Source organism: Physella acuta, unplaced genomic scaffold (genome assembly GCF_028476545.2).
Source record: "Physella acuta isolate Inbredline_101_S28 unplaced genomic scaffold, ASM2847654v3 ptg000709l, whole genome shotgun sequence".
NCBI classification, from domain to species: Eukaryota; Metazoa; Mollusca; class Gastropoda; family Physidae; genus Physella; species Physella acuta.
In genome coordinates, this window is record NW_026732228.1 from 625,310 (window position 1) to 636,557 (window position 11,248).

Here is an 11,248-nt window from a genome sequence, read left to right on the forward strand (position 1 = left end):
CTCTTTTTAAATTTTTAAAAATACCTTTTAAGTTTTTAAAAATACCTTTTTAAGTTTTTAAACATACTTTTGTTACTTTTTTTGTATTGAACTTATGGGCCATTACATTTTTTTTTTACTCCACTCTTCAAAAATGTTTATTTTGTTTAAAATCATGTAAATATATGTTATCAATTATTTTAACTTTGATACTTGAAGATTCAAAAGGTCGTAATGTGAGTAACTAAAATGCTTGGGCCCAAAGGTTGTGACCAACTGCTCTAATAACTCGTTTAATGTCCATGTTTTACTGACATTGTCTTTCATGTGTTCATGCTTAGAGTACTTTCAACAGGGTATCATTTCCTTTGACGAATGAGAGAAATCTTTCTATTGGTGCGATTCATTTTATTTGTACTTTCTATTGTAAGTTTATAAAGCATACGTGACCACAATAAACCAGACTCTTCAGCCCCTTTTGTTTATTATATTTGTTTCTAAAGGTCAGCTTAGATTAGGGGTGCCTCACACGTTTTAGGTAAAAATATATTCTGAAAATTATTTTTAGAAAAGTATTTAAATTAAAGGCCTACATTGAAATTTAAATTTTATTTATGAGACTTCATATTTTTAAAAATCATATTGAAATAAATGTTACACCTTTGTTTAACTTTTTAAGTAGAGAATGCCAGTGAAATTAGGTACATTTACCAACTTAGAGTGACATGTCCAGCAATTTGAAGACTGTTTGCATTATGATTAGCACTTTACCAATCAAAACCAATTAATACCTTCCAATAAGAATTTGGTTTTGAATATAATAGTTGACATAATAATTTAAAACTTTATTTTTCATTCAAATTACTTTTGAAAGTTTAGATTGTAAGTAAAATTTCAAATTGGATAGACAATACAGGACTGAAAAGGGAAACTCCTTTACCTTTCCTTAACCGACTGGATGTCAGCAATGACCTGCTCCGCTGTGTGTTAAGTAAAACTTGTTCTTTTTTATTGTGTCTGGGACCATTGAATTGTTTTAAAGTGATTGATAAATGTTGAATAAATTATTGATCCTCTAAAATATTGAATAAATTATTTATCCTCTATTTGTTTGCTTTATTTTTGTTTTGTTTAAGCATTTTATTTTTAATAAATTTATTTTTTAATTTAGATATTAAACATCCTTGGTAAAATACTTTGGGGTGGGCGGAGTCAGGTTGAAGAAAAGTGGCTTGGCATTTGTTTTATTTCTGTAAAATTCAAAACTACATGGGAAAAATCGTAGCCCCCTGCATCACTTATTCAATAAAAGTTTATATTTTCTGTGAGGGGACATGGTCACTCTAGCTTGATTTTGCAGAAGGTATTCCTTGAGTTGTTTCCCTTTCGCAAGGAAAATTCTGGCTCAACTTAAATTACTTGAATTTTTTTAAATCGTAAATCACTATTAATAGTGACAATTTTGACAAATAATTTTGTCAAAAATAATTGATTTTAAAATGTAAAATAACTGAAATACAGTTTAGAAAATAAACTCATTAAAAAAAAATCCGACCCCTTCCCCTACGGCAGTGTCACGTCATTTATGGACCACCTCTTGTCAATGAGTTAATGTAGCCTATAGGATTAAAAATGTCCTCATGAGTCATTTGTGTTCCACTTAACTCATGGCAAAAACATAGGCTTACCTAGTGAAAATTAAGTATGTCTAGATTTGTTTATATTATCCTCAATGTTTTATTTCGATGTAGGCCTTTCACATGGGGAGGGGGGATTTAAATAGGAAACATATAGAAACACCCCCCCCCCCCGAGCAAAGTGTCTAAAAGTTGATTAATTAGGGTTGCCAGATACCTTTTCCGAAAATACTGGACACCTTTCCATCCTTCCCTTCTCAGGTATGCCGCAAAGCAGAAGAAGGGGGGTAAAACATATACTTGTCCAGTATTTATATTTATTTTATCCTGGACAGTCTGCTCAAATACTGGACTGTCCAGTTCAAAACTTGACACCTGGCAACCCTATGATTAATAGATAATCATATAGGTCTAGGTCTAATATCTGTTATCTTGCATAGTTATCTCTCACTTCAATCAACTACATCACAAACTGAAACTGTTAGCTAGCTCTCCTTTCAAATAACTCAATGATACATTTTTAAACTGGACTTGGATTTTTTTTTTTTTTTTTTTGTGCCAAAACATTTCATTCTATTTTGCTAAATTACCTTACGGGGACTTTGCGCTTTTATATCAATATTTGTAATTAATGTAGTAAAAACAAAGTCTAGCTTCTAGTTGATAAACTCTGAGGCAGTAGATTCTTCTAGATCTCACTAGATCTAGATTCTAGATCTCTTAGTTTGTTGGACTCAATTTTTGAGTAAAATGCGACAAGAAATTGCAAGAAATATCTGCGGTCTTAGGCCCGCATCCTTTCTTTTCATTTGGCGCCTCGTCGTTTCAATGTTTCACATTTTAATATTTATCACACCCGCAATTTCTTTTTGGTCATGTGATTGTGACTTTAAAATGGCGATTAATAGATCTAGTCATGCTATCAAAGTTTGGCTGCGGCTTAGTTATTTCATTGCATACTGTTTGTTAGTTTCTTCACAATACGCACCAAATTGGGACTCGTTAGATAAAAGACCGCTTCCAGAATGGTACGATGACGCAAAGTTGGGTATTTTCATTACTTGGGGTGTATATGCAGGTAATTAAATGATCTATGAGTAGATTTAGCAAGCATCACAGGTAAATCTAGATCTAGTAGATCTAGATCTAGAAATCTAGTTCGTGTGTAAATTCTACACTTTAAGCAGGCTACTCGCCGCTACTGCTAGAGAAAGCAACCAGATGTACTAAAACCCAATCGTCTTGTGACCCCTAGTCTTCCTTAATTTTTATAAAGCATTTATTTATTTTGAGTTATTATGAATGATGTGTAAAATATATCATATTTTACGTTGAAATCTACTAGATTCTATAACTTTACTTTTCTCCATTCTGAGAATTAATAAGGCTAACTTCCATGGGTCAACAGATCATAGGCTACTACATCCAATGATTGACCTCACGTGACTTTTGTCATGTGACTTTCAAAATGGCGTATTACATAGACAAATTTAGGATACGATTGAGTGTTTTTGCTGTTGCTATTTCATTAGCTTCCTCTCAATACACACCAAACTGGGATTCTTTGGATAAACGCCCACTCCCAGATTGGTATGACGATGCAAAGTTGGGCATATTCATTCATTGGGGGGTATTTTCAGGTAATTAGTCTATTTTAGTTGTTCATCATTGAGATTCATTAATCACTAATTAATTATTATTAATGAATGTCAGTACTGAGTGATCAACATGTCCTGACTTGCCCAACCTGCTCTTGTCTCTTGATCTAGATCTAGTTAACTCTAGTAATTTACTAGTAAATTCTAGTTGTAGATTTATTTTAAGTTACCTACTACATATTACTAGTATTAGGGGACAGCATGGCCTAACGGTAGAGCACCAGACTATAAACCTGAAAGAAATAACCCAAAGTTTGAATCTGAGTTCAAGTCAGTCAAATGTCACTGAGTCCACCTAGCTCCGATGGGTACCTAACTCACATTAGTAGGGAAAGCGAAGGGGGCTGAACATAGTGCTAACCACATTATCCCTTCCTATCCTGAGGTCAAGAAAAATGAACTCTACTTCATCTGCCTAATACTTTGGCCTACTACATAAAAACATATTACTAGTAATAAAATAATAGTTAAATGATTATGGTTTGATTGATGCTGTTTAGACTCACAATTAAGAGCAAAAATTGTTCAACCTTGATGAGTTGATGACTGATTTGAATGGTTTCTTAAACTTAAACCAGCCTGATAAATTGCATTTTCTATATACTTTGTATTGTATATTGCTCAATGAAAAAGCATAAATGTACCACACTATGCCTAGCTAAAGAAAAAAAAAACACTGAATTAAAATTTTTCTGTTACATTGCTCTTATAACAAAGCACTCCATTGAATCAATATGAAATGCCATTAATCCATTTTAGCCACCAAAATACCACTCCAGTTTGTTTTTGTTACGTATATTTAATAAGAAAAATGTGTTTATAAATAATACATGTTGTTTAAAAAGATAAAAAAGGAGAATGTAAAGAAATCAACCGGCTGACTTGAGCTTACTAAAAATGTTGGTGAAGGTGTAGGGCGGAGAAGATAGGCGGATAACCTTTACTTCATTTACTTACTCTCTACACTGTTAATGCTTAACTCTTTCTGTTACTTTAAATCACTTACTTGTTACAGTTTTAAGGCTACACTTTATCCTTAAACTTAATGGAACTTAACTAAAATTCACTGAAGGTTGCTCTGTGGTAATTTCTTATTACTTTTGCTTTTTTTCATGACTGTTTTTCTCTTCACTTTCTGATTGTTGCTGAAATGAGTTAAACAAGTGTTATTCAATTTCTGCATTGCTTGATCAGTTGCAACTTTTTTGGTTTTTTTTTTTTTTTTTTTGCATGAACTTTGAAACAAGCACAGCCGTTTCCTCATATCTTAAATTTTGCTTGTAACTTAAAGTACTACATTGCTCGCTTGACTGCTCATATCAAAATTGCCAAATGTACCACTGTACCAAGGTACCACTGTGCAAGCATTTTTTAAGTTAAACTGCCTATATGTCGGTGGTTGGTTTATGATCAAATATTGTAGCTCAGAGTAGAGCTAATCCTTATGGCGCAATTTTTGCAAACATAGGAAGTATGTGCTTTTCTGAAGACAATTCAAAAATATTTAATATTAATTCTAATTAGATTTTAAATTGGTTGTTAAAAATAAATTTAAAGATGTCTATATTCAGTTAACCAAGGGAGGTAACTAGATAGCATGTGGTAAACCAATCAATCAGGTGAATGTTCACAATTGTTTACATTTCTTGTAGGTAAGACATTCTAAAAGTAATATAGCTGGAGTGATCTCCCCTAAACTTTATCAAATATTTTCAAGATATAGAAATGATTTTTAATCAGTTTTTACATAGAATCTCGTAGAAAAAAGAAATGCACACTATGTGAACAGCAAATAATTTGTATAATAGTGCGGCATACTAGTACTTTATAAATTTTTTTGACAAATCGGAAATAGCATAAAGCACTACTTTCGGTCAACGGAAATTACTCAAAATTTGACTCTACTTATATATGAAATTTCATTAATCTGTCTGAAACAGTATTCAAGCTACAGGCTTTTCAAAAATCAAAGTAGAATAAGTTCCACTTATGGTTATCGGAAATCGCTGAAAAATTGATACAGAACTACAAATTTGATATAATACCTATATATGAAATTTTATCAACCTAGCTCTAACAGTACTCAAGGTATCATGTTCTCAGACATACACACACACTAGGACATGGAAAAAATTGCAAAAATATGTTTTTCCGACTCAGGGAGGTGTAAAATCGCGACATTTGTGAAAATCACGATTTTGATTTTTTTCACGATTTCAATACTTCCTCTATACTTTGTATACGAGAAAGTAAAAAGGCAAATAATACCCTTTATTCATTCAGAAAATTATAGACATTGTATATAGTAAATGACTGATCATGTTCAAGTTTGGATGGCAACTTGATAACAATCAATTCAGATTGGAGACCATAAGTTGTTTTAAAACTTTAATTTTGTTCTGTTTTTATATTTTTACAATACCTCCTAAATAGAAAAAGACAATACCTGCACATAACATAATTATCTTTAGCTATAATAGTAAAAGCCTTTTTTGCTTAATAATGGCTTTATTGTATTAAAAAGATTTCTGAAATTACTGGTTTAGTAAAGTATTCATTGAGATGCTCATTGTGATGACGCAAGGTTACGTCAAGGGTAGGTCAAGCAGATAGAGGTTAGCAGAAACAGACTAGCGAGTTGGTTAGAGAGACAAATGAAAGTGCAGGAGCTGACCGGTCACATGGGACGGTCAGCTGACCACTGAGGCGTGGGTCAGTAGTTAGATCAGCGGCGCAGATGATAATTAGCTAGCAAAGAGAACGGTCAGAGTTAGGTAGAGAAATGAGAGCAAGGTAAAGACAGTCGGACATATGTAGAGCTAGATACAGTTAGATAGTAGTGGTAGTAGTACAGTGTAGTTTAGTAGGTAGGAAGTTGATTGTGTACAAATGTTAATAAAGAACATTATATTTGGACTGGAACTGTGTGTTGGATCTTTTCATCATCTTCATCACCCCCCCCCCCCCCCACTCTCACATGTGGTGGTGTTGCTGGTTACCCCCACCCTCATACAAGCCCTATAACCATTTATTAAATTATTTTTGTAAACTTTTTTGTTTTTCCTATTAGTTCCTAGCTTTCGGTCGGAATGGTTTTGGTGGGACTGGCAGGGGGCGAAGTACATGGACACTGTTGAGTTTATGGAAAAAAATTACCCACCAGGCTTTACATATGCAGACTTCGGCAAACAATTCACAGCTGAATTCTTCAATGCCCTAGAGTGGGCACAACTCTTCCAAAATGCTGGAGCTAAGTATGGGCCTCATTTAAAAATACATGAACTTACTTGAGTGTAATTGAGATAGATATCTTGTTCTGAATCACAACCCTTGTAGCAGTATTGTGGTATTAAAAGAAACCCAGAAGTGTCAATCACTTTTTCAATCTTACTGTATTTTATTTTACTTTTTGTTTACATTTTGCTTAATTAGGTACATAGTTTTTGTCAGCAAGCATCACGAGGGCTTTACTAACTGGCCTTCCAAGTATTCATGGACATGGAACTCCAAAGACACGGGTCCCAATAGAGACATAGTTGGCAAGTACTGTTTACACTGTATTATAGAATATAGTGTTCAATTTAAAAACACACTGTTAATTTCTAAGTACTCGTACAATAGCAGTAATTACCTGTTTATTTGTTTAACTTTAATGTTATGAATACAGTTTTTGATGAAGTTGTTTAAAATAACACAGGTGAACTTGCTGATGCCATCAAGAACCACACTAACCTCCACTTTGGCTTGTATCATTCTTTGTTTGAATGGTTTCATCCACTATACCTACAGGATAAGAACAACAATTTTACTACTCAAGATTTTGTTAATGTAATCATCTTTCTTTATTCATCAAATATTGTTTTAACATTTTTCAATTACAAGCTCTATAGCTATTTGTCTTATCTAATAATACACAAGTAAATGAGTAAATTGTTAAGACAATAATACACAAGTAAATGAGTAAATTGTTAAGACAATAATACACAAGTAAATGAGTAAATTGTTAAGACAATAATACCCAAGTAAATGAGTAAATTGTTAAGACAATAATACCCAAGTAAATTAGTAAATTGTTAAGACAATAATACACAAGTAAATGAGTAAATTGTTAAGACAATAATACACAAGTAAATGAGTAAATTGTTAAGACAATAATACACAAGTAAATGAGTAAATTGTTAAGACAATAATACACAAGTAAATGTGTAAATTGTTAAGACAATAATACACAAGTAAATGAGTAAATTGTTAAGACAATAATACACAAGTAAATGAGTAAATTGTTAAGACACTAGCAGTAATATTTGTTTTTATAAAACATCTAATTGTATTAATTATAAAAAAAATAATTTATTTTGGGCTGGATGTGAGTAAAATGAAAATATTTCCAATGTGCAGAGTAAAACACTGCCCGAGTTGTACGAACTGGTCAACACTTACAAACCTGATGTTGTGTGGTCAGATGGGGACTGGGAGGCCCCAGACAAGTATTGGAAATCCACTGAGTTTATTGCCTGGTTGTATAACAGCAGGTGAGTCACATCACAGTTTGTTTCCATTTTATTGTTGCCTCTCTCGTCTTTCAGTTGTTCATCATTACATTTTTCATTCTCATATTTTAAAACTGTAAAGCTAGGAATTCATCAATAATTGTTTCTTATAATATTTAGATCTATACATTTCAATTCCTAATTAAATGTTGACGTTAATGACATTCCAATCAATCTTTTATCACTGACCTGCGTCCTGTTGTACAAAATCTCTAGCCCAGTTAAGGACACCGTAGTGACAAATGACAGATGGGGCCAGTCAGTAATGTGCCACCATGGTGGTTTTTACACCTGCACTGACAGGTATAATCCAGGTGAGCAGTTCAGTTTCAGAAACACTTATGTATTTATTTGTTTCATAAAGAAATTAAATTTGAAATTTAACTTAACTTTAAAGGTTACCTGGTATCACATAAATGGGAAAATGCAATGACAATAGATGGCCAATCCTGGGGCTTCAGGAGAAATGCTGATTTGGCTGACATCCTTTCCATAGAGGAACTATTGAAGCAGTTGGTATCAACTGTAAGGTACGTCATGTGACATAACAATTCTTTATCCACTCAGGTAAGAAGATGAATTCTTAGCTCTGAATGACTCTCAGCGTTGAATATCTACTCCATTGTTTTGTGGAAGTGAAATTATGTATCATAGTTTTAGATTATGATAATGCTAGATCATACATATTTTGTTGTTTATTTTTTGTAGCATTTTTGTCTATAATAAAATAAATTATTTTATGTACAAGCATGCACAAAGCAGCTATCTATTGAGAGCTACTTATAAACAGCAGTCTGTGATTACAATATAAAATGAATATTTATTCTGATCATAAACTAATCCGTCATTTGAGTAGACTTGTGCTTTTTTATGATTAAAATAATAATTGACAGAGCTCTTCAATTTTAAAAAATGCAACAATAATTTTGATATTATGTTGGTTACCAAAGGATAACCTAAACTAAATAAGGAATTTTAACTTTCCTAAACTTGTGGTAATTATTTATAATATAGTGGTTGTTAAAACCCAAAATAATGTATGATATGTGTTTAGATGTCTTGATTGTTTGATTTACCCAGCTATCTGTGGGAGGTCATCAACCAATGAGTGAGCCATATGACCAATGGCAATCAATATGTATATGAACTCTTAAAAATGAAATGATGAATCCAAAATTGATTTATAAATAACACATGTACTACTTCAACAAAATAAAGACAAGATAACATGACAGGACTACAATTCTTATACAACCAAGATGAGATTGACTGACAGACTGACAAAAAATTCTCACCATGTGCTATGCAAAAATCTTCTGCTACACAATTACTTATACACCAAACAACACTCAACACTACTTGATATTTTAAACCTTACATTCTTTAAAAAATCATTCACTAGAAATGTGGGCCCCAATAAATATTTTAAAAATGGTCATAGCAATCATTGCCATGGGAAATTTTACCTAAAGTTCTCTGCTTTTTGTAATTATTTGATAATTTTTTTTTATGGTGTGGAATTACCTACATAAACTGATATTGGAATGATTAAAGTCAGTAAAAAATCTCTCATATGTCAAAAAATTATAATTTTAGTGGATGAAATTTAGAAGAAAAAGCCTTTAAAACTCAAATAAAATCACTATTGGGACTACAAATGTGCATCGTGAGTTTGTGTGAGCTGCTAACCACAGTCTCGAGTTTACATCCTGGACTCTAGTCTGTAGGGTGTCCATGATCCCACCCTGCTCTGATGGGTACTTGATTCATGTTAGAGAAAACTAAGGCAGTTGGGCATAGAACTGACCACATTATCCCATTTTAAGCTGAGGTCATCAAAACAGATGAACTTATCTTAATCTGCCTCATGTGAAAAGACGATAAAGGGGCATCATTATTAGGGGCAAAATGAGGCACTAAAAACCCAACTCCAGCATGCCACCAGTTTCTTATAGGCATCCCTTGGGGGGGGGGGGGGGGGGGGGAGAACTATAGATCTGGATACAGAGTATGTGGGGTAATGAGTACTTGTAACCTTGAACTTTCAATATCCTACAGCTGTAATGGAAACATGCTTATGAATGTTGGTCCCACTAGCTATGGAGAGATTACTCCAATTTACCAGGAACGTCTTCTGCAAATGGGATCTTGGCTGAAGGTGAATGGTGAGGCTATTTATGGCTCAAGGCCATGGAAGTTTCAAAATGACACATTGACAAGTGGAGTCTGGTAAGATATTTGTTTTTGTGATTTTTTTCTTTCCCTAGCTCTGTTATTATTGCCAGATAAAACTCTTATGAATTAAACCATATTTATTCTTATATCAGGTACACCCAGAACAATAAAGTCAGCCCTGCAGTTGTGTATGCCATAGCTCTATCTTGGCCAGACTCAAATCAGTTAAATTTGGGAGCCCCAGTTCCATCTGAGCAGACAGAAGTGTCCCTGGTTGGATACAAAGGCCCACCATTCCAATGGAAGCCGTTGTCACCTACAGGAATATCTGTATTCATTCCACCCATCAATTTCAATGATTTGCCTTGCAAGTGGGCGTGGACATTTAAGATAACCTACCTTATGAATTGATCAACACTGCTTCTTTGTGGTTTTGTACTTTATTTTAAGTTATAAATGGTTAAAGAAAACTAATTGTACTAATTGTGTGTAGGACAGTCAATATCTTTAACACAACTACATTTCAGTTGTTTGGTTTGTTTTTTTATATTTATTCACACTTCAGATTTTGCTTTGTTTGATAATTATGCAACAGACTTTCCCACTGGGTTACACAGAATAATTTGAATGCTATTATAAAAGTGAAGAAAAATATTTTATTAACTCTCTCAGAACAGGATGCAACAATTGATTTGATAAACTAGTGCAAACAAATACTTTATTAGATATGTTTTGTTAAACAAAAGCTGGGTTGGTTTTTTTTTCCAACTCAAATCATATGAACAAACTGATTTTGGGTAGTTGAAACTGAATTTAATGGCATCTAAATAAATGTTTTTATAATATAAATATTTTTATTATTTTTTCTTACGTCTCATTTGAAGTCACAGAGTCAGTATTACATTTATATCTGTCAATCTATTGTATTTAACCATGTCTAATTTTTCTTACTTTATAATATGTATAGTATTTCACAATTCGTTGCTAATTTTAATATTATTATGATGCTGGGTAATGGTTTGGATTAGACTTTATGTTGGTTTAGTGTTCAGTTTACATTTTAATGTTAGGTATCCAGCACCTATTATAAATCAAACATAAAACTATTAAAACCCTTTTTAAACACCACATATCCCAAATAATGATGTACAACTTTCCCTTAGACCACCAACCTTCATACAGACAAAATGTTCCTGAAACCTTCAATACAAGTTTTTCATTTTTTAGATAATTTGTTTTTAAATTGATT

The 11,248-nt window shown here is 32.7% G+C and overlaps 1 protein-coding gene across 1 annotated transcript; it reads left to right on the plus strand.

The window, feature by feature from the left end:
- The first annotated feature begins 3,078 nt into the window (after positions 1-3,078).
- LOC131949664 (alpha-L-fucosidase) lies at positions 3,079-10,848 on the plus strand. Its single transcript, XM_059311516.1, has 9 exons — positions 3,079-3,256; positions 6,345-6,528; positions 6,707-6,813; positions 6,972-7,102; positions 7,673-7,806; positions 8,041-8,138; positions 8,222-8,354; positions 9,883-10,053; positions 10,152-10,848. Exons 1-9 carry the CDS (start codon positions 3,085-3,087, stop codon positions 10,408-10,410), a joined length of 1,389 nt encoding a protein of 462 aa, XP_059167499.1. The 5' UTR covers positions 3,079-3,084; the 3' UTR covers positions 10,411-10,848.
- The last annotated feature ends 400 nt before the right edge of the window (positions 10,849-11,248 follow it).

Bases quoted from the DNA above. Each gene is read 5' to 3' on its own strand.
- LOC131949664 (XM_059311516.1), top strand. From the start codon at position 3,085: ATGGCGTATTACATAGACAAATTTAGGATACGATTGAGTGTTTTTGCT. The intron at 6,529-6,706 runs GTATGGGCCTCA...TTGCTTAATTAG, and splicing joins TTCCAAAATGCTGGAGCTAA to GTACATAGTTTTTGTCAGCA. The intron at 6,814-6,971 runs GCAAGTACTGTT...AAAATAACACAG, and splicing joins TCCCAATAGAGACATAGTTG to GTGAACTTGCTGATGCCATC.